The following is a 27,948-nucleotide window of genomic DNA, read 5'->3' as shown; positions in this document are numbered from 1 at the left end:
CAGAAAGCTCATTAGCCAGAGGCACATATATATTACGGGGCTGTCAGTGGAGCCTGGTCGTACTAGGCTACTCGGCTACTGTGAGCTTCATTTGGCTTGGATTCGAATTGCGCAGCATCAGCTCCTCGATCCAACAGGCTGTTGCCCATGCAAATGAATGTGGCCCTCCTCTAACTACCTACTAAATGGGCTCATTTTTCAAATTTTATAGCTACTTAACACAACATCAAACAATTTTATTTTATTAACGCACCGACATCTCCATGCGCGCACACATCCATTTACATATCATAGCCTTAGTCTAGCAACTCAATTTTCATTTTTTTTTTGTATTTTCATTTTTTGTTTTGGCTGCCTCATCATCAAATCTTGGGGATATATGTTGGTATCTATTCATAATAAGCGGCGTCGCATGTGCTCGAATGACTCCAGACTAAAGGAAGAACAATGTATTGAAATAATTGTGTGTGCTCATACATGAACGAGCCGGGCTCCAAAGGAAAATGGTTGATGGGCTGGAGTGGTGGAGGGGGGAAGGGGCTGGAGGCCAATCGAAAGAAAAATCATGTGTATTTTTGTACACGCTACTTGCCCCAAAGGGACTGCGAGGCATCTGACACAGCCAATACAAGGCGGCATCAATAAATGATTTCACAAAGGCACACACAATAAAAGACTAAGGAAAAGCGAGTGCCAGAGCAGCGAAATGAAACGAAACGAAGTAAAATGAAATGAAAACCCCCGCAAAGGTCATGAAAACATCATTGTCGGCGACACACAACACACAACTCACACACACACACGCAGATCAACTGAGAAGACCCAAAGTCAAAGAGACCATATGAACGGATTCGGAGTTACTGGAGACCCAGCGGGCGTGTTGAGAAATGTGCGGTTTAAAAATAAAATCCAAGACAAGATTGTGCCACATGGGTGCTCGAGATATAGTCATATTGAGATACAGATACATAACTTAGCCGAGGAGGCTTCCTTGGGCCTGCTAATTGCAGCCTGCCGGCGCACAAACAAACTTCCTGGCTGGCCTGGTTGGGTTCTTATTTATGAGCGAGGCATTAGTTTAAATTCAAATATCAACACATAATACCCAAGGCATAACCCCTGACCCTGCGCCCCAAGCCTTTTGGTAGGCCCGAAAATATCGCATTGCATTTGGTGACATTAATTAGTCAACAGTTTGGGTTATGCGATCAGGTTGCAGGATTCAGTTTTTGGTTTTGTTTGTGTCCTGGTGGCTGCTTGACCTACAAGAACGAGCGGAAGTATTGTTTACCAGTTTCACTCGAGAGTTATCCCTTTGTGTACGGATTTGTGTGGATAGACAGAAGTCTGATTTGCCGACTTGTCTATGTTATTTGGATATCGTCTTACAGTCGCCCCGCCGCTGGCTTCTGTTCGATGGTTTGTCTCCAAGTAATGATGGATAATCCTTTGAAAGGATGAGCCTTGAGCTGATTTTAGATAGCTACATTAAAGTGATGTATAAAATTACAGGCATTTTTTGTTTAATAGCCGCCAGGGGAAAGCGATACGACAACAAATTAGTGGCCTTTTTTTTTAAATTCGTATCTGAAGCCAGCTCTCATTTTATTAATACCGGCTTAATTGATGTACATATAGACTGTATAATTAAAATTGTGAATGGCCAAAGAACCGGGCCGGTTGTGTCAGTTTTGTGCGAAAATCCAAATCCGAATCTTTGCCGCAAGTCCTTGCCGCTCATCAACGCCAGCCGCCAAAGTTTTTCACTTTTTAATCCTGGCGAACGGCTCAAGTCCTTCGCCCAAGCGCCTTTCTTGCTGTTGTTTTTGGCTTTTATTTCATTCGGTATATCCGTTTGTATATAAATGTATGTGTGTGTGTGTGGGTGTCTGCCTGTGTGTTTGTATAGGAAAAGCATGGAAGAAAACCCGAGCGCGCGCTTTTCATCATCGTCATAATCTCAACAGCAACATCAACAACTTGAAGTGATTTGTGTTTTTCATCCGCCTTGCGATGGTTAAGGCTTTCCCACCTGCCGTCTTCTTTTTTCCACATCCACATCCTGTGGCAGTTTTCCTTTGCGCCACTTTCCCAACCCCCCTCCCCTTATCCAACGGCTTTCCAGCGAAAGGATCCAATCCGCCAGGCTCTCCTCAGCTCTCGGTCTGCCTTTTTTTTTATTTAATCACCTCACAAGGCGCTCGAGCACACAACACGGCTTTAATCTATTTTAATTAAAAATATAATTATTTAATATAGCTCGAGAAGGGGACTTCTGGCTGAGGGTTTCTCTCTCTTGACTTGGATAAAACTGTGACTTGTTGCGGAGCAAACTTGGCCAGTGACCCGATCACGATGGCTGCGAAAATAGGGAAGTCCAGATGGAGTGCTAAAAGTGAAAAATTCCATACGTGGCTTATCACAGCTCGGGAAAAGGATCAAAAAAGAAAATATTTAAAAGATTTAACTCAAGTCGGAAAGTAAGTTGATTTAAGTTTGAAAGGATTTTGACTTTGCCTCAAATAGAACATTATATTTCCGTGAACCCAAACTCTCAGGTGTTTGAGTAGATTAGAATTACTTTCTAAAATACCATTTTTAAGTTCGAAAGATTTACATGATATAAATACCAATCTTGGCTCACTTCCTGTGACTTAGCTTGCTTGCCAATTTATGGATCATTCCCATTTAGGCTAACGAAAAAAAAAACCTGAGAGAATCCCAAACACATGCCGGCAAAATTTCGCATAAAATTATAAAGTATCCGTAGCTGAAGGACGAGATCGGTGGAGCAGGGCGGGGCGGGTGGTGGGAGAGGGGGTATAACTGGGGTAAGTACTTGAGGAAACTTTCTTTGCTGTGCAAATTTACGCTGGCAAATCTGTGCAGGCTTTTGTCACAAACTCCCAAGCACATCATGTGTAGAATTCATTAAGGTGACTAAATACACTGAACGAAAGGGAGGGGAGGGGCGGAGGAGAGGTGGCGATGCTGGCAGGATGGCGGTAGGGATGTTATTTTTTCACGTTTTTCGGAAGGGATGATGAGGACTTGGCAGTTTCTCAAGCTGCGTGTAATTTGTAGCAAGTGGCGGCAGGTAAAGCGATGCCAGAAAGCAAGAGAAGCTGCTGCAGCAACAGATATTAATTTCGTCTTGCGAGCTAAGCCAAAGTAACTTAAGCTTCAACTTGTAGAAAGAAGATTGAGATACAGGCCCAGTCTGTGTCTGTAGTCTGTGTATCCCCGCTTCCTTGAGATACAACACCTTGTTGTTGCTGCTGCTGCTGTTGCTGCCGTGCACATTAATTCGTGGGAATTAATTATTCTCAGGCCTGTGACGATTCCCAAGACACTCGCTCACTCATTCGTTCGTTGATACCCAGATCTGAGGCCCCCAATCTCCCAATCTCCCAACTTGCCAACTTCCCAGCCATCCAGCAGCTCCTCCAAGTTCGTCACTTTGCCTCTGCGGTAAGGCGAACATTTTCGTATCTGTATCTGCAGCACTTTACGCTCTCTTTCTGTACCCTACCAGGGGGTATTATCAGACGGAAATGGCATCTGTCACGTAGTTAAGAAGACATTAAAAGATATTATTAATTCGGATGTTAAATCTGTGCACGTCGTTAGTTATACAAATGCCATTAATTAATATAAATCTACCATTATTTGGCTCAGAACATCCTGCAGAACTTTAAGAAAATTCATTGACCTCTATAAGCGAGTAGTTATATTTATAGTACATCTGATCCAATCCCTTATATGGCTATTATTTTTATTGATTTAATAACTTTATACACTTTGAATCTTCATTATCTCGCTTAGTTCGCAATAGTTCCTTTATTGGCAGAGCATAGTAGAATTCCAGGTATAATAAAGCGCATAAGGGCATCCTAGGTTCCGGTCATCTAAGCCATTCTTCCGGCCAAGAAACATGTGAATATATATATGTACGTACACACATAGGCAAAAGTTTATGTACTTATGGTAGCTTTTCCCTCTCTCTCCCCCCGTCTTCAGCGTCTGCTCATCAACATCCACGGATAAGCGTCGCAATTACAACAGGGCCTGCAAATCGCTTCATCTTTTTTTATGGCGCCCTACAATGGCCGTTTTGGGATAGTCTTATGGATGGCTTGGATCTGTTGGCTCCGTTGGCTATGTTGCTTATGTTGGCCAAGAGCAAAGCCAGACAACGGGACGGGCTCATAACAAATCATTGGACCATGTTAGCGTCGAGTAAGTAAATTTGATGATTTGCACTTTGAACTTTAATTTGTTGTTCCCGCGCTGGTTGTTGTAAGCGCCGAAAACTAATGAAAATTTGGCCTTTTACTGCCTTGTGTTTGAGAACCGTAATAATCCGAACATTTATAGTAAAAATTTTACGAATGCAAAATTGTGAATTTTTTAATAATTTCAATTTTACAACCAGTATTCAGCAACATAATTAAAGTGTAAAGCTACTTACAAATAAATAATGTGGCTCCTTTGGTGTTTTATATGTTTAAAGTTTAATAGCATACAATCAAAGTATACTAGAAAATAATTTTGCCAATTATCGCGGAGGGTCTGCAGAAGTTAGTGCAGCCTGATCCCATTTCCAAACCCTCGACTACACAGGTTCGCGATTCACCCTTTTTTTTTATTTTTCGCATATGCTGTGACGTCTGTTTCTGTTTTCACTTGTGTTTCCCCATTCTCGTCTTTATGGTGCATTTTGCTTTTCTTTTGCAGCTCAGCACTGCATTATTTATGTGGCAAGCCAGGGGAGGAGTTTTCTACAATTTTTGTTAATAATTCTTAGCAGCAGCTTGTTGAAAAACATACATATGTACATGCATATACATACTGGTACAAATTCGCCTTTTTTTTACTTAGCTATTAAGCTGATGATTTTAATGAGTGAATAATGTGTTTGGTTGCCCCCGCCACGAAACGTCGAAGGCATTGGCCCCAGTTTTTCTGCTTTAATTTTTTAATAACCTTCAAACTCTTGACTCCAGACCGAGTTTTTTGTCGTAATTCGTTTGTTTGCCCATCGACATGTGTCGACGGTGGTCCCCCGCCTGGAAAAGTTCCCAGTGGAGCTCCCGATTCGAGTGGAGCATTAAATTTGTCATTAGGTTCTGAAAATTACATCAAGTAGTGTTCCTCGACGCTCTTGTAGATTTATCTTTTTAAATATTTAAACGTTCTAATTGGCTGGCTGACCGTCGGGCACTTGAGGCCTTCTACTGGCGCTCTGTGAACATTTTTTTTTGGTTGACATAGATAATTGTACTGCTTACGATTATGTGGCAGATTATGCGGCACACAACTGACAAATGTCTGGATTTTGCCCGCAGGGACGAAGACTCATTGTGCAGCTTTCTTCTTCTTCGTTTTCGTTGATGGGGAGGGTGTGTGAACTATAATGAGCCAGAGTTGACTTTTCATTTTGGTCTTGTCAAGTGCTCGAGGCTCCTACATTTTCAAGATGCCATTCCACTGCCCTGTGACGACACACTACTTGGAACTTGGAGACCCCATCCACCCAACTATTCGTCTTCTCTTGGGGAGCTGTGACATTTTTTATGGCCTGTACTGATGTTTTGACCTAGTAATTTAATGATGCTAAATGGCGTGGCAGTTGATTGCCGGAACATGCGGGCGGGCTCTATTTTTTTTTTTTTTTTTTGGTGGAAAGTGTGAGAAAGCTGCTTCTTGAGTGCAGCAAATTCAATTTGTAGCTGAAGCTTTTCAGACACTTTTGAGATGATGATAAAAACGCGTTCCTTTTCAAGTTTTTCTAAGCAGAGAGCAGTGGTTAAACAAAAAAAAATAATTTACCCGAAAAATATTATATTGGCAAGAGTTGGATATGAATAAGTAAACCAAATATAGTTCGATGAAATAATACTATACCGTAATGGACTCAAAGGGCAGACATCTTCAAAGACGATGTTTCTAGGGTACCTAACTTCCTTAGTTCTTAACACCCAGGCCCATTAGTCGCATGCATATCAATGCTCATATCACATCATTTCTCTCTAAGTCCGAGCTGCAGCTCCGGCAGGCAATCGCACTGCAAGGGACTTGGAAAAAGGAAGTAATCCATTCTGAGTGCAGTTTTCAATATCACTTTCCAGAGACAACTTCCTGCCGGGGCCGGTCGCATCATCATCAAAAAGAGCAGGGTCGAGGAGAAAAACTGTTGGCACTTTGCATACAAATGTGCTACCAAGCCGAAGTTATCGCAACATTTTAATAACTGGCGGCAACAGTAGCCAACTGCAGATGGTGCAGAAGATCTGAGCCGGAGCTTGGGAGTTCGAGAGTCCAGTCGGCTTTCATTAATTACCAAGAAAAGCGAGTTTTCGGTGTGTTTTTGCCTTTTCCTGCCAGTCAAGAAGTGACTGCTACTGCTGCTCCTGCTCCTACTGCTGCTGTTAGTCGCGACTAGTATTTTCCGTCAACAGGTTGGGGGTTTGGCCCTAACTGGGCTTGGGCTCGCTAAACTGGCTTAGATCCCTGGCTCTTATCTGGCCAGCATATCACGCAACATGCGCGTAATTTTATGAATGAAGTGTTCGCTGCCGGCCAGGATTCTCAATTCAGCTGGGGCCTAGAAAACTGGTCCGGGATCTGGCACTTAATTGCAATCGCACCTCAGCAGCAGCAACAGCAACAACAGCAGCAAGAGCAACAGGCCGCAGTTTGTCAGTCAGGTTAACAAATTGCGTTAAGACGGAGCCCAGTTGTTCAACCGGTTTGCAGCACATCTGTGCTCGATTCTGGTGCACTTGTTGCATCAGCTTCATCATCATCAGGAGCAACAGCAGCAGCAACATCAGGAGGAGCACAGCAGCAGCAGCAGCAACAACATCACAACACACACTTGCAACACTCGCTTATTAAATATGATTATGTGTTCGATTCTGCACTGGTCTTCAAGATTCATCCAGCGGTTCGAGTAAGAGTGCTGGGTAAAAGTACGAATGGCCACAGGAAGTGGAGCCGCGTCAGGCGTCGTCACATTGGCGGCACTCACTTTGCTCCCCAACCCAACCCCATTCCCCCATCTCTACTACCATCTCCATTCCCATCTCCATCCCCAATCGAGCAGCCCGCTCCAGCAGGCAGCAGCAAGTGCTGCCCACTTTTAATGAAGTTTTCCGTTTCGTGATGGTTCTGTTGACTTTCCAAGCCCGGTTAGATACCCTCACAGTGGGCTCAGCGGAGCCAGCGAGGGAAAATCAATTTTCCCCAGAGGACAGCATTTGCAAAACAATTGGCTAGGGCATTAGAAAGTCCTCTATTTTAGATCCTTTCCATTACCGGCAGTGCCTTTGCTAAGCTGGCAGACAAAATAAAAATCCATTGGCCGTTCAAATGTTTTAATTAAAATTTAATGAATTCAGTGTACTTAATTATGCATTGTTGTTTTTTGCCCTTGCCAGAGTTCCTGTTTGCAACTGCCGCGCAGACGGGCTATGTATGTATGTATGTATGTATGTATGTATATTGAAAATTAAATTTAATTGTTCCATTTTTCTACCATTGCACTGAGTGGCAATCAAGGCGTATATGAGCCAGAAAAAGCTTTGAAATTTGCGGTGACAGCCTGTATAAGCATGGTAATTAAAATTGCATTTATATTGGAATTGATTTGAATATGGAAATATGTCAATAATGCTTATGAAGTTAGCCAAAAACGTAAACTGAAATTGCAGTTTTAATTAACATGCATTGCGCTTAGCCAACGAATAAACAAATATTCAATTTACTGTAATAATAAGCAATCTGCATTTAATAAAACTCTTTATGCCCACAACCTTGCGCTGCTTTTAAATCAATAAAAGTAGTAAACAAATTATTTCACTGCAAACTGAAACATCGAAAGGCCCGAGCTTGATAGCAAAATGGAATTGGTCAAAATTTAATATTAATTAAAATCAAATCACTGCCAGTCAGCAAAATGTAGCAAAATAAATGGCAGTTTAACTTCTAATGACCTCAACTCGAGTTCCAAGTAAACATTTAATGGCAAAATACTTTGGGTTGGGAAAACTTCTATACATACTATAGTTTCCATTATGGACCACCTGTCAGGTCCACCGAACTCTTCAGGCTGTGAAAGCCGATTCCGCTAATTCCGTCTTTCAGAAATTAAAAATATGTATTATTAAGTGTTCCATTAATTAAGCCGCGACCCTTAGCTATTAATTAATAAAACTTCCTCACAAAATGCCGCCACTTTGTCTGGGCCCCAAAAAATAGAATCAATTAGGCGGCATTTAAGGTGCAAGTGGGCACGCCTACCAGAAGAAAGCCTCGGGGGCGAAAAGAGTGAAGACTGATGACTGAAGTCAGCGCACTGATTGATGACACTGGACATTCTTCTCTCCCGGGTGAATCTTTGGGGAGATTCTGCGGGGGCACGAGGAATTTGAGTTAAATAGCATTGGGGATTATGTACTTCAAAGTGAAATGTATCTAAGCTATAATTATGTTAATTATTATTTCCCACTTCTTTCTTACCAAGAAAATGCCACATTTTAATTTGAAAAATTTGTAATTTTATTCAAATATGTTTTTTTGTTTTGAAGATACAAAAATTTGTTGTTTTTTTTTCTGTATATTTAGCGCTGTTTGCATTAATTGTTTTAGATATTACATACTTTACTTTATTTAATGAACTTCTTTTTACACACATACTTAGCTCGCTGCTACTCGCTTTCTCTAATTCAAATGCAAATGCAGCTGGAGTCTAATTTATAATTAACATTTTCATTGAATTTGTATTTATAGAATTCTTTAGCATAATTTTTGGCGCTCACGCGTGCATGCATTAACTTCTTTACCATGTATATAATTATTGTCATGCATGATAAAAAGAATGTCGCTGAATGCTGTAAATATGTATTTTGAATATACTCTACGTCTCGATCCTTAGCTTTAGCTCAAAAGTCACACTTAAAAATATTTATATAATTAAAGTCGTCGCTATTTTCGTTTTGCTGATTTCGAATCGTTACGGTCTTCGTTGAGAGTCAAACGCTTTTCTTTTTTTTTGGGACCTGGTGTGTGTATATTGTATATTCATTTATTTTTATCCTTTTAGTACGTATGTTGATAAATATTGGTATGTCCTATAGCTTAAACATGAACAACTGCTAATGAGATTGAGTCACGACTCGACAGACTCGCCATATATTTATGCTAAATGCTAAAATGCGTAATTCCTACTACTTAATATCGAGAGACCTTACTACGAATTAATATTTTGAGAGTGTTCTGTTGTTCGTTCGATTCCCCATCCTTTAATATTTTTTTGTTTTTTTTTTTTTTTTTTTATTTTGTGGTGTCTACTAAAATGCTGCTGCTTCTGCCGTTGTTCGGATTCAGGTGTTGTGGTGGACTAAAAGTGGGTGGAGGGCAGGCATTTCTGTAGAACGGGTTGCGCACCTGCCCCGTGGCCAGACCAATATTCCATATTCCGTGCCCCTCTTCTACACCCAATTGAATGGGTGTATCTTTCGGTTTTTCTGTGGTGAGGGGTCTGCGAACGAATTGGTCTTGTGGCAAACGTTTGGCCTGCGTGTTTCCATCTGCGAGTTGCGGTGGTGCTGGTGCCAACGTCTCCAGAGCTTTGGGCACAGGTACTTATCACAGCCTTCGAGCGCCGCATGCAAATGTCTTTTCTCAAAACACACTCAACATGGTTTCTCCATTTGCGCTCCGTAATAATCAACGTCATATAGTAATAATTACAAGCATAAAATAAAAATAAAAACATTCAATAAAACCAAACAGCAACAGCAATGGCCAACGACAACCAATCCTAACGAAATGACAGTCAAGTTCTTCGTGTTTCGTGTTTCCGATGGTGATTATGAATGATGTATGTCAATCAGTCTAGCTGGATTTGGCTGGGTTGGGTAGTTTCTGGCTGTCATTGATGCTCAGCACGGCTTAGTAAGTCTGTGGATGAGAGGAAAGAAGCGGGCAGGTGGAGAGATTGTTAGAAATGCGATAAATACAGGTTGTTTCTAACAAGCTGTTAATGATTGAGGAGTGGGAAAATCTCGAGATTGATCTGGATCATTATGGGAAACAGAATAAATTTCGAAATATCTCGTTATAATTATCCCAACAAAAAAAAGTGTTGGTTGGGGTATCTAGAGGAAATTGTTTCAAGTTTTCAACTTACCACCGGCGGATAGGACATATATTTGTCGCTCATATTAAAGTATGATCCATCTGCTGGCGGCGCTGGCGATGGTGAGGATATGTAGCTACCCTTGATCACCAGGGAGGAGGCCGGCGACGGTGATGGTATGTACAGTCCGTTGGAGATCAGCATATGATCGTCCTTGGAGCGCATCTGCATGCCCTCGATCATGCCCGTGGCACTGTTCCGCTGACTGTGCCGCTTGGGATTCGGCAGGGTCCGGGTGAAGTCCGGATTGCAGAGCGGATAGGGCGGGGTGCACATGGAGCTCTCCTGATATTTCGGCGGATACGCCGTCGACTGGATAATGTCCACGTTCTCCACGAGATATGTGGAGGCGGCTGCTTTCTTCTGAACATCCGCCTGCAAAGCAGTGATGGGCAGCTGGTTAGGATTTCGGAATATAATTGGTTAGATTTGATTAGTGGGTTAATCGAGCGAATCACTTACCTTGTAGACAGACTGACTGTCATCCTTGGAGTACACATCATCGTTGCTCGGCTCCGCTTCGCTCTGAGATTTGTTCTGCCGGCGGATCACGAACCAGGCCACCAGGGCAGCGTTCAGAACCAACAAAACCATGGCTGCTGAGGTGATTCCAATGATCATCACATTGGGCAGTTCGTCTTTTTCGGTGTACTCCGCCGAATGGGGCTGCGATCCCTTGCTGAGGGTCAACTTGATATCGGGCATGAATTTACTGCCTCCCGCTTCATTGGCGGCCATCACGGAGAAGTAGTAGGTTGCTCCTGGCTTCAGGCCATCAAGGGATATATTCTGATGTCCGGGCTTGGCGTCCACGTACTTGTACTTATCCTCGCCGTGCTGTTTGAGCCGCAGACGGAAATATGTCTGCATGCCACCATCGAAGCCGGGAGTCCAGTTCAGATCCACACCCGTATCACTCACATTGCCCACCCTCAGCTGCAGCGGAGCATCCGGGCGAGAGGGTTTGCTAAACTCCAGGGTGGTACTCGCCTGTCCCAGCGAATTTCGCACCACACACTCGTACTGACCATAATCATCGGGCGAAGTGTTTTCGATTAGCAGAGCCGACTCAAAGTTCAGGGCATCCACCTGGCGTTCCACGCTTTTGAATTTGTTGCGCCGTTGCATCTTGAGATCCTTGCCATGACGACGCCAGATGAAACTGGGCTGCGGCGAGGCCAGAGATCTGCAAATGAGCTGGGCACGAACTCCCAAACGGGCAGCATAGCGGGTGAAACCGGGTGAGTGGTCAATTTCAGGGGCAGCTAAAATGTTCAAAAATATATACAAAATTATAATTAGCAAACCATTTGTTTTTTATTATTTAGAACTTATAATTAAGCCTTGGTAAAACCACTTACTTTGCACCACCAGAAGTACGTTTTGCGCGGCGGGAGCTCCTCTTTGGTTGTCCACAATGCAGGTAAAGTTGCCAATATCACTGCGCTCCACACTGGCGATCTGCAGCAGGGCGGTTCCATTTTCAAAACTCGATATGGTGCGCGTGGCCAGATCATAACCGTCGCGGGACCAGCGCACATGAGCGGCCTCTAGCGGGCGGGCCTGAATGTGGCAGGCCAAGACCGCCGGTTCGCCGGCCACAAAACTGCGACCCTCGCTAACCGCCGTAATTGTGGGGGCATCTATGAATTGAGGCGAAACAAAAAAAGAGTCAGCTCCAGTTTTGGGGGTCAGCTTTGGAGCCAAGTTAGTACTCACATTCCACGGCCACTTGAATCTCCAGCAGCGCGGTGCCCTGGCTATTGAGCGCCTCGCATATGTAGACACCCGCATCATTGCGACTCAGACGACTGATATTGAGACGAGGTCCGTCGGAGATCAAACGCTGCCCGCTCAGACTATTGCTGCTAATGGGCAGGCCGTCCTTGGTCCAGGTATAGGTAATTACCATGGGGTTTCCGCTGGCCAGCAGCTCCACATGGAACGGCGCTCCCTCAACGCCCACGAAGGTGGTGCTCTGTGGCGTCTCGAATTTGGGGGGATCTAGGGGGAATTAGGTGTTTAAGGCATGGTTATTTGACCTCCCCAAAATATATGAACTATCAGCATTACTCACAAAGTATATCCAAGCTAATTGTTTCGTGAACACTGCGCTGCAGAACCTCGTTGTGACTCTGACAGGTATAGACAATGCCATCCAGATCCTGGGTTATGTTAACGTACATCTCAAGCGTGGACACCGAACCGCCCCAGAGACCGGGCCTATTGGCCAAGTTAAGACCTTCGACGGGAATGCCATCTTTCCACCAGCTTATCTTCGCCGGTGGATTACTAGAGCTGGAGTCACAGATCAGCTTGGCTCGAATGCCAGGCACTAGATTCTTGGGCACGACACTGATCTTAACCGTTTCGGGAGGAACTAAGATGGGAAATAACCTCTTAATTTCTTATTTCTATAGATAGATAACCACTACTTACAATGAACTCCCAAAGTTTTGGTGGCAAATAGTGGTATGTCAATAGCTGCATTTTGAACCTTGCACTTATAGATGGCATTGTTATCGGAGGCGTTTACCAAAAGTGAGAGCTCAGAGGTGATTTTACTGTCCACCAGTTTGGAGGGAGCATTAATGATCTTATCGTTTTTGTACCACTGCAATGTCGGTGGAGGATTTCCGCCAGCAGAACTGCACTGAAGTTTCAAAATCGATCCCGAGATAAGGATATCACCATCATTATAGCCCGTCAACAAGGGTGGCGAAGGGGGATCTGAAAAGGGGATGAATGGAAAAAATAATTAAATTATAATTTAATTACATCTCTCAAGTGCTGCTGAAATAGTTTCTTGATAAGATCTCATGGTAGTTAACTGGTGTTAGGGCTGAGAAAACTTACAAAGCACATTCACGGTGTGTGATCCCACCACATTCTGAGTGAGTTCCGTGTTGAGGGCGTGGCAAACGGCGATGAAAGTCCTGCTCTGCGAATCTATAGTCAAGCTGATGTTGGAACTACTGACCCAGCCACCGTCGGAGCTACTGGTCGTCTTATAGGTGCTATTGTCCAGCGGTCTGCCATTTATGGACCAGCTAATTCGGGCCTGGGGATTCGAAGGCGCTGTCACGCAGCTTAGTTGCACGGAATCGCCGACCTTGGCCTGATTGGCGCCGCTCAGATAAACATCCTTGGGAGCATCTGCACCGAAAAAGATTTTGATATGTTAATCAATCGAAATATTGAACATATTACAACGTTTATCACATGCCTATTGTGCCAAGAAATCATTTAATATAGAGCTTTAATGCATATGTTCTGTATTTCTAACTAGATTTCCCTTCTATATAATCCCCGTAAAAGTAAATATGGCTTATGGCTTTGCTTTGTTAGGAAAACTTACACAGGACAGTCAAATTGAGTTCGGCGCGCAGAGGAGTTGTCGCCAGCAGATTTTTGGCCTCGCACACCAAATTAGCCCCATTGTCCTCGGCGGCGGCGGTGAACTTGTAAACGTTCTCCGACAGACGGCCCGAGGTGCGTTGTGGGGAACTGATGGCCACGCCATTTCGGTACCAAGTCAATTGGGCCGGGGGATTGCCGCCGCGGCTTCGACAGGCGATTTGAACTTCCTGGCCGCGATGCAGGGTCTCACCCTGGCTGTAGCCCTCAAAGAACGGAGCGCCGGGCGGATCTGTGGGTTTGACAAAGGGATTTTGGATTAGGAACTCTGCCGGCGCACACACACACACACAAAGGACGACAATCCGGCGTATACTTACAGAGTACGGAGAGCTGCACCTGGGCGCGCATCGGTACATCGGGGGGCAGAGCCTTGTGACGCGCCTCGCAGGAGAACTCCTTGTAATCGTCTTCGGCGCGCGGCTGCAGGTGCAAAGTGGAGCTAGTTGTGAATCGCTTCGGGGCAGTTTGATTCACCGTCACGATGGGGGCTACACGGCGAGAAAATAGGCACAAAATTTGTCATAAATTTGATATTGTTTTAATGCTTATATACTTTAAATTATTATTATATGACTTAAACTCACCCGTGGAGACTGGAACTTCGCCCTGGAACCAGACAATCTCCGCCGCCGGATTGGCGTTCTCGGCGATACAGTGCAGCGTAAGATTCTGGCGCTCCTCCACCTCCACTCGGGCATTCCGGGCATAGCCCTCGATAACGATGCTACTCGGAGCAGCCACTATGCTCAACTTGGCATTGGCACGAATGGCGGGATTTCCAGCAGCAGGACCCACCTGGCATTGGTATTCGGCATCGTCCTCCAGCGTGGCGTTCTTGATCTGCAGATTGTAGGCATTCTGTTTGGCATCCACCAGCACAGAATAGCGTGGGAATCCGGGAATTACGGCCGAGAATCCCAGCGCAAAGCCATCCTTGGTCCACTGGACTTTGCCCGCCCGGTTCGATACCTCGCAGCGCAGGAGGGTGTCGGTGCCCTCGAGTATCTGCAGATCGTGGGGCGTCAGGTGAAACTTTTGCACAGGTGGGGCTGCCACCTGAGCAGCCGGAGTTGGAGCAGTAACTGCGGCCATTACGTGGCAGATGGTCGTAGCTGTACAGAGAGGAAAAGAAGACGTCGGTTAGTAATTTCAACTTAAAGTGTACTTGCTATTTTGATGGAGTTTTTTCTCCGTGTACAAGCAAACGAGATGGAAAGGAAATTCGCATGGTTAATCGGCACGTTCGACATTTGCGCACGTAGTTTGCCAAGTGCATCGGCAATGGGAACAGTTCAATTGGCATCGAATCGACATGGATGTCGACCTGACAGGGCCCTCAGTTGGACTCGGAATCGGAATCGAAGTCAGTGTCGGAGTCGGATACGGAGTCAGATGGCGACGGTTACCCAGTTTTACGGCCCACACATAAAACACACATTACTTAAGCGTAAGCCCCGACGACGTCACTCAGTCACATCGCACTAATTTGGTACAACTTCTTTTATTTCCCCCCACCGATTTCAGTTCAATACGATTCGATTCGATTCGATTCGAGTCGTTTCCTTTCCGCTCGACTCACATGTGCCAGCCGGGGCAGGGAACTCAACTCTCAGGCTGTCATTGAGACATGGGATGTATATCTATCTATCTGTCCGTCCATGTCCATTTGTCTTTTCTGTTCTCCGCCAGGCTGTTTGACGCTGAATCGGCCCACACCTAGGCTAAAGTAGGTCTACAGCTTGCGGCTCATTAGCATTAAAATGTTTTAGGAAAAACGACCGGGCCACGTTCGATACCAAATTGAGCGGCCTACTCACTCGGGGTATACACATATGTACATTTGTATATTTTATGCCCATGAGTGTGTGTTTATATGTCGTCGACCTAATCAGCATTAGGGCAATCTACATAGGTATATAAAAGCATTGACAACTCACGCACACTGTCGCTTATTCGATGGGAAATCGAAACGTAAGTGATGTGTGGGTGCCAGAGAAAGTTCCATTTTCGAACTGCTCCGATCAGGCAATTAAATGGAAGATTATTCATATATATGTATAATAACCTGCTGGCGAATAATGCGTGATTAATCATTTGCCGATCGAGAGCTCTTATAAATTACCCAGCTAAAGACAACTGTCGCCTTGACTGCGATAGATAATTCCCGCCCAGCTTCGACTAATGAATTGGCCATTTATCAAGCGAAAATCTCTAATAACATTCTTAATAACGTGACCCCCCCCCCCCCCCCTCCCAAAATCGAAACAAGTTTAATTTATAATTAATTTCTTTCGCCGAACATTGCTCAATTAAACTGGTTTCGGTGCCACTGTGCGCTGCGTGAATCGTGGCCACAAATGGTTGGGTAAATAAGCAAAACAAACGTTTCTGTCGTGGACTCCGTCGGCGGATTAATTGATTATTTGTCTGGGAAGACAGCGGACAAGATGGTCTTGAACGAGAAGAAGAGCGGCGGATATGAATTGGGTCGAAACGGAAATGTGGCCAGCATAAAATGGCCCACCCACCCAGTGGCAAAGTTAGTCATTCGTTTTTGAGGGCGCCTCCATTTGCATTCGCTGCCATTTCAGCCGGTTAAAGTTCAAGCAATTAAGCCAAGCGACAGTTGACCAACTCGCCACTGCCAGAACATTTCCTGCGGCAATTAACCAAAAAAAAAAAAAAAAAACATAAGGCAACAAAAAACAGCGCAACTTGACAGGTTTTTGCACTGACAATGACGACAAAAACAGAGAAAACTGAGACCCGGCCCGCTGCAACTTGCATACAACTCATTTAGTGTCATTACGGGAGGAAGACGGGTAGATGGGAAGACGTCTGTATGGTAGATGGTTATATGGCTACGACACTGTGGGTTTATGGCCAAGAGAGCGGCGAGACGCTGGAGTGGCAGGAAAGCCACCCCGCTGGCACGAAGAAACACACAATATACAGAGGGTAATTGTCACACATATGCAGGCCAGGATGGCCAACAAAGAAATCCTTGAAGTGTGACAGTAGGAAGCAAAGAAGCAGCCAGCAAACTAAAAGAAGGAAAGACTACAAAACACACACTCGACTGAGTGAAGTAAGTGCAAAGTAAATGAAAGATGAGCAGCAGGCTGAAAGGCCCAACCGGTTTAGCATTTCATTCATGGGTTTCCAAACCAACCAGTCAGCCAGCCATCCAGCCATCCAGCCATCCGTCGTTCTGGCCAGTGGTGGTCAGTGGCCAAGTCGGCGGGAAGTTTGGGTACCCAGGGGCAGCTGTAATTGTCAACTGGTCCCACAAATTGTACGCAAACTAAACTAACTGCTTAACCGCAAAGCGTACGTCCTCGTAGTCGATGATGGTGATGGCGATGATGATGACGATGTCGATGTCGATATGAGGGTTTCAAGGAGCACTTCCCCTACGGATTTGCCTATGTGCCTGCGGCTGAGCCTATGCCAAAGTCGATTCCTGGCCGCAAGCTAAGTGAGTGTGCTGGCCTGCATTGGCCTCAAAAGCCTGCTAATAGTTTTCGAGCTCTGCAGGTCCTGGCCGGACGCAGGACCCAGAGATGCCTGAATTACTAAGCGTCTGTTCGTGCAGAATGTTTGGGCTGCATTTGGCTTTCATTAGCCGCACTTCATTTTTACTTTCGCAGTTGTCTGCTCAGTTACTGTTTGAAAACTAGGAGTTAAGTATTTGTTTTTAAAAGGAAAAGGATTTTTTCTGTATTTGTTATTATCAGTTAGCAAAGAACCAATGCCATGATGGAATCGCCACAGTGTGTTTCGCGCATCTCTATCGTGAGTTGTTACGTGTGGCAAAACCAAGCGAAGCGCAACGCCGGATGTCGCACTAATGGCCAACGCAACGCAATCGCACTCGAAGGTCCCTGCCCGTTTTGGCCCGCTTTAGCCCACTGCCATTCGTGTTGGCCATCGACTTGAGCATCGGGCCTAGATGGCCTGCTGGCTGCTTTGTAAGTTAAACTATCTACAAGTCATTAACTCATACAAAGCCGGCAACTGTCGCAGAGGGTGAGATGGTGAGTTCGAGAGGCTGTGATGTCCAGAGAGACACAATCCAGAATCGAGGGCTCAGCTAGCCAGGGTGCGGAGTAAAGTGAAGTGGCCTGGACCAAGGCACATTTGGCCCTTTTGTTTTTCCTCTTTCGCTCCTTTTTTTTTCCTGCGTGTGCTCACTCGCTTTCCTTATCGAGACCAGTTTCCAGTTTATTCGCTCACGATGCCAGTTTCTGGTAACTCCAGCGCGTTAATGGAAAATATTGTGGCATATCACAGGAAATCCGGTGAGGTTTTTTCTCGTTCGTTTGCTGTTGCTTTTGGCCTTCTCATGGCAGTGGTTGTTGTTGTCGTTGTTGTTGGTGTTGTCGTTGGTGGCGGTGGCGGTATGGTTGTGTGTGCACACTCCTTTTAGCCGGCAGGACACTTAGCCGGCATCTACTCGCTTTGACAAAATTAACGGGCACATAAATCTCCTCACTGGGTTTTGCGGCTTTGCGTTATAAATTTAATTAAATTTTTTGTTTGCGTTTTGTGTACTTTATCTGCGCCTGTTAACCAATTTTTTTTTTGTGTTGCTTTTTTCTGGTTCGCCGACTGGCTTGGTAAGTGAACAAATGTCTTTTATTATATTGATTAAAGCGGCTTTTGGTGTGTCAAATTTGTTGTCAGCCATGTTAAGCGCCGGCAAAGTGTTTCAAATTGTTTTAAATGGCAAGGGAAAGGATTTCGGTACGGCCATAACAATTATTTTCCACATGTGCTATGGGCTGAGCTACGAAGGCAGAGAACGACTTATACTTGGCTAAAATGTGAGCCGATCCGATTTTCAGCCGACACATAAGCGGTTTTTAGCCACTCTGACGTCGTTGGGATTTCTGTCTGTCCTCATGGTGATATAAGCCAGATGGTTGGTGAGGATTTTAATGAAATTGGGATAAAGAGTGAAATTCTTTTTGAGAATTGAAAGACATTCCAACCAAGTAAATACTAAAAATTTAAGATGAATTTTGTCGAAAGATCTTAATCGCAAAACGAAAATACTCTTTCCGCTGCCGTCAAGGGTAAGCCAGTTACTATCTACATCTCCAACTGAAAACCCCAAATTTCAGTGGCTTTGGATCCTCCGCTTATGGCCAAGTTTATTGCTGACCCAGAACCGCCTTAATCATCGCCGGCAACCCGCATACCCTCACTTGAGTGTCAACCGAGGAACGACCAGTCGGCATTTAATGTGCGCCCTGGGCACGCTTAATAAATTCACAATAAAACGCATTTGAATCACGCGAATCGAGAGTGTGACTGTGATGGGGCTGCTGATTTTTGAAGGGGGTGGGACGTTGGGTCTGGGGATCAAGGAGCCTTAACGACCTCGAAATGTTTGTTTATTGTTGTGCCCCTCCCGCATCAGCCGCAGCATCCTGATCTCAAATTGCCGCATTACCAAGTCTCTGTCTGGACGGCACAGTGTGTGTTTGAGCACTGATTGAATTATAAAATTTGCAGCTGAACAAATGCGACCCGGTCTGGCCAATATCAAATGCCAAGAGCCGGCAATTCGGACCCATTCGGGCCCCATCGACGTTAAACTAATCAACTAATTTGCTATGAACTCTGCGGTCTGCACAAATTAGAGCGTCCAAGAGGCCACACCGATTCCATTTGAAGGCATTAACATTAATTATTTTCTGCTTCATGAGCATTTTAGATGAACACAAACTGGGGGATGGAGATGTGACCCCGACTCTCGAGTGAAGACCCTCCCGGTTCGGGACTTTCATCTTTCGTTAATTAATACAAAAATGTTTCTACCCCCCTCTCTCCATCTACCACTCGGTTGTGTCAACTATTTTTTCGGCTATGCCATAGAATATTTTGGAAAATTGTTGCTGCACCGCAAGAGTAAACTTTTTTCCATGCGAAATTGAAAGTATTTTGCGGCCTGGTCAGTTTGGATGCGAATATCTGAATTTATAGCAAGGCGGGAATTTGTCAGGAATGTCAGCTAAAATGTTGAATTAAAGTGTTTGGCAGCGGAAATGCTGCCCGCACAATATAAGGCTTTAGTAAAACCATACATATATATCCACTATTTTCATCCATCGAGCCATTAAACAAGGAAACATAACGTATTAAATACTTTAAAAGCCTTCGTCTAAATTAAACCAATTCGGTGGGGCGGGAAAAATAAAAATCAATTTTTCTCTATGTCGACTGTAATAAAAACACAGGGAGAACAGTAATAGATTTGATGATTTTATGACTGTAAGCCACTCCGGTTGTCAATCCGCCTCGACCAACCAGTTTTGTCAACTGCAATATGCGTGGGTTAGAAGGTTTTGAACACCCACAAACAGCAACAAAAACAAAAAAAAAATGTACAAATTTTATTAGTCATAAATTGAAAATCATAAAAACTCCCTTTGGAGCACCTAGCATCTAAGTATATAAAATAATTTAGTCCGAGGAAATGATATGAAAGGAAAAGTCGAGGCGAGCTCTTCCTTAAGATATGCAAGAAAATATTATTTAGTAGAATCATAAAACTCGGTGCGGTGATTTCCTGCAAATGGTTAAACTTTTGGTGCCATGGAAAATTAATTTTTTTTCTCCTCTCCCCCAATATCCTGTTAAAGTTTTCCACACTCTTGGGAGACCCACGAGGGTCTCCACGTCGACGAGTGGCTATTTGAGCAAACAAAATCGGACAAAAGCTGGCCAGAGGTAGTAAAAAACGGTCCAGCAATAGACTCATAAAGAAATCAAAGCCGAAACCAGTTCAAGAGGGGCAAAACTAACTAAGAGAGCCGTCGACACAACCTACGTGCTGTGAACAGGTAAAAGAGATATAGCTATAATATACCTGGCATATACATATGAAAAAGAAAAAAAACTACGGGCTTATGAATGGTAACCGCCATATGAATGGCTCTACAAAGACCACAAAAGACGTGGGCTTTTGCCTCTCAGTTCGCGGCGCATATTAAACTGAATTTAAATTTAGCTAGAGCAGAGTGAGTATGTACAATACATAGGTATGGGTATGGCCGAGTCGGATTCGGAGTCGGATCCGTCTGTGTCTGTGTCTGGGCATTTGCGAACCCAAGGCACGCACCTGGCTTTGACTGCTTTCTTGGCTTGGAAACGGCTTAGTTTAATGCCGCACTGAATTGGCCAACGACGTCGATCGACGACGGCTGCACTTGTCGCTTGGCTCAAATGCCAAGAAGTCGGTTGCACCGCAGTCGATTGCACCTCTTGCCCCACTCCGAGCAACTTGCTCCTTGATTCCATGCCCCCGTGCATGTGGCAGCTGCATAATTATAATGTCTGGGCCCCGAGCGGTACATTGGCTGACTTGAGTTGGCTTGTCGGGCCTGTCTCGCCAAAAGGTCAAACAACATATTTTTGCCATTTTTATTGAAGCTCTGAACTTTGTTTGTGAGACAAAATTAGTTTAGTCGACGCTATCAACATTATGAAATCCCCTAAAAAATATGTTCATTAAAAATTCAGTGCGCTATTCGAACGGAAACCCGATTCATATGCTAGCTAAAAATACAAATATACAGCAATCTAATGAGTGCTTGAAAATGTTACAAATTTAAAAAAAAAAAAAAATAAAGCTTAAAAATCCGTAAATCCGAAATTTCAGAACATATATTCGAACGAAACGACAGAAATGAATTCATAGCTATGCAAATTAAAACGTAAAATTATGAGCTCCATAAACTCATACATACATCGGAAATGGAGATTTTGGTTGGCATATGCCATAGTTTGATGACTTTTTTGAAGAAAATTACCATTTCCTCTTTTAAAAATATTTTGCTATTTTAATCAATACACACAAGCGATCGTATTTTGTGCCATTTGTTTTGGCACCCGCCCACTCTTGGCCCGGCTTAAACTTTTCTTCTTGTTTTTATTAGCATTTGTTTAATTTTATTTATGTATGCAGCTAAAAACTTTGCCATTGACTGAGAGACCGACCGTGTGCTCACCCATTTGTTTTTATAAAACTTAATGGTCGGCTGATTGCCGGGCAAAATGTCGACATTATCCATATATCTCTGTACAAATATGCTTGTTTTTTCAAGGATGCGTTCATTAACTTTTCGAGATTTATGTAGGCAGCGTGTGAACAGATGCGGGCCAACCTCAAACATGGCTGCAATTGTCAGCGGTTCCCATTTGAAAGACAACACAAATTTTTAATGTCGGGGCATAAAACTCATTTTTATTTTGCACTTTTGCCTCTTGATGAGTCCACCAAAAATATACAAAAACAACCAAAAAAAAAAAAAAATACAGAACTACTCAGCCAGTCCAATCGTCACCCATAAGCCAGAAATTCAAGTTATCTGGCGGCATTTTGAAAAAACTGCTCGAGCATAGCGTTCGGTGCGACTACAACTTCTCTCTTGAAACTTAGATAATCGAGATACCGCTGCATCGAAACTAGACACTATGGCCAGATTAATGGCTGCGAGCTGATTAGTTTGAGGCCAAGACAAAAGGCATCACAAAAGGCCAACTCTGTGGGCCGTAATTAAGCAGAGACAACGCAACATGGTGCTTTGTGTGGAGTCCCAGTTTAGTCAAAACATGTAAATTATAGATAAGCTAGCCTATTGTGCCGCATGCTCCATGCTCTACATGCCCAGCAACCAAAATGTTCATTTGTCAAAATTAACACCGCCGTGGAGCCGAATCAAATCGAATCAAAAACGCCGCCAGCTATAGGTAATAACACTTTAGAGATTCAAGAGCCTCAGAAATTGGCACAAATTGATTACTTGTACAGCTTCGAAATTCTTGCACCAAAAATCTAAATATGGGTAAATATATACTTATAGGTAAATTCCATCTTTATTATCCTAGTTTGCCATTAACCATTCGTATCTCACGATACAAGAACAATTTTCGAACGTGATATCTTTCAAGCGTTCACTTCAGATACTTTGTATTTTTCCATGTTATCTTTACAAAAACATCCTGTCCCTAGCAATTTGGTATTCTCACACCCTCATCACTCATACGGCTTCTCGGTTATTGTCATTCTATTAACTCGAATCTAAACCATCAATCATCCGTTTGGAGGGGACTCCATGAAAAGTTCGTTAGTGCTAAATATTAACTTTACACACTCCCGGCATTTGCAACTGAAAATTGATATAATTCTCACATTGACGCATCCCATTATTAATTCAGTTTTCAAGTCTCATTTTTTTATTTCATTTGGCCAAAAGTTACCGTACACTTTTGTGGGTTTTCGACCACGTCCCTGGCAGTTTAATTGAGGCAACACGAGAAATAATAAGAGGAAAAACTCTAACAAAACAAAAAGATACAAACAAACAACTGACGCTGTTCGAAAACAGAAGAAAAAAAGAGAAAACCGGCTTAGGCGCGCCTATGTATGTGTTTGTGTTGGCCATCCATCATTATGAAATGTTTGCCAGTGTGGGTAAGTGGTGCACCTGCTCGCATTTTCGACTGGTAGCCCCTATTCAGAGGTGGGGAGGGGTATATATATATCGAGGGGAAAACAGGTCCGGTTCGGACTTGGGTCCTCCTTCATTGATAGTTTCGAGTGCAACTTTCGCATGCGCAAACTGGCCGGACAACATATGCTGACCAGGATCGGGTCCAAATCGAACAACCCCGTCTTCCCAGTTAGCAATCCCCAGTTGCCAGTTGCCAGTTGCCAGTTACCAACTCTCAGCTCCCATCTGCTGCTTCTGTTTTTGCCGTGATTCTGGATCCGTCTCTCCACAGAGTTTTTTGTCCCCCCCCCCCCTCCAGATGGGTATATACTTATTTTTTGTGCGCCCAGCGTAAGTTAATATGACTTGTAGCACGATGATTGCTTCCTGTGCAGTGGAGAGCGGGTAAAGTCGGCTTGAAAAACCCGCTGACAGGCAGCGACATCAGCGGAGCTTCATCAGTTCGCCAGCCTTTTTTTTATGAATGAAAAATCGCTCTGTCGCTATGTCTCGCTCTGCCTCGCTAGCCATCTCTGTCTGCTGGCGGAAGTTATAAATTAATTGAGTAAATATCGATTCGCAGACATATCTATACATATCTATACGTATGCACATATCCCACATAGGCAAACACACACAGTTGGCTGCGATGTGTAGGGCTTGTTAATTGGCAGCACTTGCAAAGCAAGTCACAAAACACGAAGCATTCAACTCCAGCCACTATTTGCATAGTCAAATTGGCAATCGAGTTTAGAGGAGCTGTTTAGCAGTCGGCGTATCCGATGCACAAGATTAATGACCATAGAAATCGCATATTCAATTGCCCATCGAGGGTTCTCACTCGGCTTTGATAATTTATTGAAAGCGCTTCATATGGATTTTTTTTCCATTGCCGCCACCCCTGCGTAATTTCATGTAATTCGCCTGGCATTTTATGGCAGTGCTTTTTTTATGACACTGGCAATACGCTGGCCGTCAGCTTAGGCTAAACTTCATTAATTACCAGGCGGCGTTATATGCCAATTATTTACTCATCCCCATAAATCGCTTGGTTGGCAAGCGAGAATTTATGGCTAAATTGATTTGCTTCTTATCCGTAATAAAACAATAATTGCTAAGTAGGCCGCTTTGGTGGTCAATCTATTTCAATTGGCTTACCGATAGGCATTTGAAGAGACCTATAGTTTCTTATTGAGTTGGTATAGGGTTGATGAGCTCTATTTTCCCATAGCTAGCTACAGTTATTATGTTTGAATAGTTTTAGAGCAGTATTTATGACCAAACTGATTTGGTTTTTATTGGCAAGTAAATTGCTTGGATGGTTAATCCTGGTAATATCCTATGCATTGGAAAAGCACTTGAGATCTTAAGCTAAAGTTAGTTTTACAACGCTTGCAAGAAATAAAATAATATATTGTATTTGGAGCAATTTCATTAGGTTTCTAAAGATTTACCAAAGAAATTGGTAGGAAGGAAGCTACACATATAAGGTTTGATCTTTAGATCATTACCTCTTTCGCTCGCGAATCGCAGTTATTTCTGCACAGTTTCAATGGAGAAAATCTTTAACTTCGCACGTTATACATCTTTAACCCAATATCTTTTTATGCCTGCTCCGTGGCGACTGTATCTTTTTCGAGATCTGAAAGAGCCCGTCATGCATAATTGCATATATCAGATACAAACACCTAACTGTACACATGTGTGCATATACATATGTATGCAAGTACATACATATGTATGTTTGTTTGTATATTTGTGTTTGCTCGTTACTGTCGCGTCATAAGGAGCGACAACAATTGCTGTTGCAGTTGCAACTTGTTTGCTACCTGCCGTTGACGCCACCTAACTGTCAACTTTCTTTTTTCGCCACGGGTTCATGTAATTACAGGCTATGCTGGCTATGTGTGTGTGTAAGTTTTACTTGCATGCAATTAGCATAAAAAATATCAACACAGTTTGCATTTATATAACGCTACAAATTATGCATCATTGAAGCTGCCACCGCAGCAGCAAACTGCAATGACGTTGAATAATGACCGAAAATGCAATGGAAACCCGGCTGTATATCCACCAACCACCAGCACCACCCACCCATCCGCCATCCCCTGCATCACCGTGAAGTGGCAAGCAAGCTGGCAGTCAACAGTTCGCCAGCGGAAAACAGAAAACAGAAAACAGCCAACAGGCCCAGACACCGCAACCTCGGCTCCATCTGCATCTCCATCTGAATCCCCATTTCCATTCCCGGCTCCATCATCTCCTGGCCAAGACTATTTGGCAAGAGGGCGGGGTGTTCGTGCTGATGTAGGAGTATCAGCTTGTGCTGCGAGACGTCGACGTGGTAGGTGCCACTGACACCTTACGCACACCCACTTCCACTTCCAGATGGAAAGCCAAGTGCGATGAGCACGAGCTGACTATGCGATATGGTAAATAAGCAGTACATGGCGACACTACATCACCAAGATTAGCAGTAACTGGTCAACTGTTTTGCAGTTACCACGCCTTTATATTAGCAATCTCCCTCACGTGATATACATAATTCTGGGTTAATATGACAAACAACTGGTTAATATATAGGGATATTTCGTCGAAATACAAATGCTTAGTTTCAAACACGAAAAATAGGGTCAAAGATGTAAATTAGAAAAATTAAAATTTGTTATAATGTTAGCAACTTATGCCATATCTCATCCAGAGAAGGTATAAAAGCACTTGCCTAATCATGATCGTTAGTAGTTCTCAAAATGAAAGTATTCATTGGCCTGGTTCTGTTGTTAGCTGTCACTACGCTGTCATCCGCTTTATTCGTGAGTATTAGTATTTTGTGGCATTAGAATTGAACGAATTTTTATATGAATTTAATGCTTTTATTAGGAATCTGAAGCGAACGAATGTGCTAAAAAACTGGGAATTACCCCAGATTACTTCGAAAATTTTCCGCACAGCAGTCGGGTGAAGTGCTTTTACCACTGCCAAATGGAAAAACTTGAAATAATTGCCAATGGTGTGGTAACACCATTCGATTTGAAAGTATTGAACATATCACCGGAGAGCTATGATAAGTATGGTGTAAAGGTAAAACCATGCCTCAAACTATCGCATCGCGACAAATGTGAGCTCGGTTACTTGGTGTTCCAGTGCTTGAAACGAGAATTTAACTTGTAAAATTGTATCTGAACCTGTTTGAAATACATTGAAACCTTAGATATAATATCTTTGATACCACTATTTTGGCTTTTAAGATTGCCACCAGCTGTACTAGAAATGCTTTTCAAACTTACGAGTTTTAGTTACTTTTTTGAGCTTTTCATCAAATCTGAACATATACATATTAATCAAATCAATTTATTTAGCTTCTTAAAAGAAACATGAGCGCCGCACAAAAATGATCACAAAATCACACGCATAATATCTAATCACTATTGGCTATAAAATCAGAATTAGCTATGATAAGCAACGATTATGATCCGACATAAACATAAAGAACAACAATATCAATTACATGAGCATGGCTCATCCGTAGAAATCTGTATGCCCTGCTCCACGCGTTTAGATACACGAATGGGATGCGAGGTGCCCTGCACCACCGAACCACCGACGCAGCACCACCCACAAACCACCACCCACCACCCACTGTCGATGTGTGGCACGCATGAATAGACAGAAGCCAAGCTTTGAAAGCGCATTCGCATTCACACTCATGCTGGAAATCGCATTCTCCAGCGCTGAATTTTCACTCACTTGACGTGCAAAGTACTGCGAAAAAAAAAACGCAGCGCCATAAAAACAGAATATGTTTGTAGAAAACAAAAACATAGGAAAAACAGAGGAAGAGCAAAAAAAAAATTGGTTCAATTTAGCACAAAGATGGGAGGGAAAGTGGGGTTTGCTTGGGGAACATGGGCCTATTGAAGACCCGACTCTTCAGTTGAGAAAAGCAAACAACGACAACTCGTTAGCACGAATTTCCAGCGGGTTGGGTGGGTGTTTATTCGAATTGGTGGGGAGTGTCAACGCCTTTTAAATGGGCAGCTTTTTAGAGTTTCAGCTTTTTAGCTCTTTTCGGCTACAATGGTTCTCAGGCCATGATGGTACAGGAAAAGCCACTCCACTCCACTCCAGTCCAATCCACTTTGTTCTTGTTCCGATTTTTTTTTTTGGTCGCTGATACTCTTTGGCAAATTTTCATAAACTCTTATTTATTTTTACAGCACAAAAGAAAATGTTCTAGCAAAGAAGTTGCGAGCAATTTTCTGCTGCTTTTCGGTTGCTCATTTTCGGTTTGCTGGCGGAAGTGAATTTGCACAAAAAAATAATAGGCAACATGTTTTGCGCTTTTGACCAAAAACTGCCAGCCCAAATAGAAATGTTTACACCAACCGACAAATAAATACTGCTTCAAAAAGGAATTCAGCTCTTATGGAGTGGGAATTTGTGCATAAGCCAACTTAACGAAACAGCAAGATGGCAGCACATTTTGTATTTACATAAAAACAAATGACCAGCATTTTGTGTTTGGGGTCGCTACTTTGGCATCCAGTAGATGCGGCGAAATCCAGGGACAAAGTCCGAGATGGAAAGAGCGTTTCGCAAATGAGAAGTTACGAACGGGGTTGTAATTATGCGGCACTTTCCGATGCAGATGCAGGCTGATAAATATACCTAAATATAGGTATGGAATGCAATTTTCTTGGGAAAAAGCTGCTGTAGTATATACGAACATAATAACAATAATAATAACAATAATAATAATAATATTAATAATAATTATAATATGAATCATAATAATAAGTCGACTAATAAGTAAACTTAGGA

At 43.4% G+C, this 27,948-nt stretch overlaps 2 protein-coding genes and 2 long non-coding RNA genes across 6 annotated transcripts in view, besides 1 other annotated feature; 2 read left to right on the top strand and 2 right to left on the bottom strand.

The window, feature by feature from the left end:
- The first annotated feature begins 361 nt into the window (after window positions 1–361).
- On the top strand, window positions 362–942 carry lncRNA:CR43622 (long non-coding RNA:CR43622). Its single transcript, NR_048115.1, has one exon. It is a non-coding gene; the product is annotated as a long non-coding RNA:CR43622 (long non-coding RNA).
- Window positions 943–8,582: 7,640 nt separating this feature from the next.
- Window positions 8,583–27,948, bottom strand: part of hbs (hibris) — a 30,739-nt gene continuing 11,373 nt past the window's right edge. Inside the window, exons 2-12 of one of the 3 annotated variants that reach the window (NM_001299510.1) lie at window positions 14,209–14,736; window positions 13,942–14,112; window positions 13,563–13,853; window positions 13,061–13,360; window positions 12,644–12,934; window positions 12,282–12,584; window positions 11,924–12,208; window positions 11,566–11,847; window positions 10,667–11,469; window positions 10,196–10,600; window positions 8,583–9,966 (exon numbers count right to left, since the gene is read on the bottom strand). In NM_001299510.1, the coding sequence (NP_001286439.1) occupies window positions 9,958–9,966; window positions 10,196–10,600; window positions 10,667–11,469; window positions 11,566–11,847; window positions 11,924–12,208; window positions 12,282–12,584; window positions 12,644–12,934; window positions 13,061–13,360; window positions 13,563–13,853; window positions 13,942–14,112; window positions 14,209–14,736 (3,668 nt within the window). In that variant the 3' untranslated portion in view covers window positions 8,583–9,957. The remainder of the gene's footprint in view (window positions 9,967–10,195; window positions 10,601–10,666; window positions 11,470–11,565; window positions 11,848–11,923; window positions 12,209–12,281; window positions 12,585–12,643; window positions 12,935–13,060; window positions 13,361–13,562; window positions 13,854–13,941; window positions 14,113–14,208; window positions 14,737–27,948) is intronic. The other 2 variants (NM_176175.2, NM_079963.4) reach the window with 2 other exon arrangements.
- lncRNA:CR45256 (long non-coding RNA:CR45256) lies at window positions 25,052–25,613 on the bottom strand. The gene has a single exon (NR_124554.1). It is a non-coding gene; the product is annotated as a long non-coding RNA:CR45256 (long non-coding RNA).
- Obp51a (Odorant-binding protein 51a) lies at window positions 25,878–26,342 on the top strand (the record flags this gene model as incomplete). The annotated part of the gene is made up of 2 exons (NM_166079.2): window positions 25,878–25,940; window positions 26,008–26,342. 2 exons carry the CDS (start codon window positions 25,878–25,880, stop codon window positions 26,296–26,298), a joined length of 354 nt encoding a protein of 117 aa, NP_725436.1. The 3' UTR covers window positions 26,299–26,342.
- Window positions 27,839–27,948: part of a mobile genetic element that runs on past the window's edge.

The sequence above is a fragment of the Drosophila melanogaster genome, chromosome 2R (assembly GCF_000001215.4).
Source record: "Drosophila melanogaster chromosome 2R".
Taxonomy (NCBI): domain Eukaryota; kingdom Metazoa; phylum Arthropoda; class Insecta; order Diptera; family Drosophilidae; genus Drosophila; species Drosophila melanogaster.
Note: the sequence above shows the minus strand (reverse complement) of the source record. Positions and strands in the feature narration are given on the sequence as shown.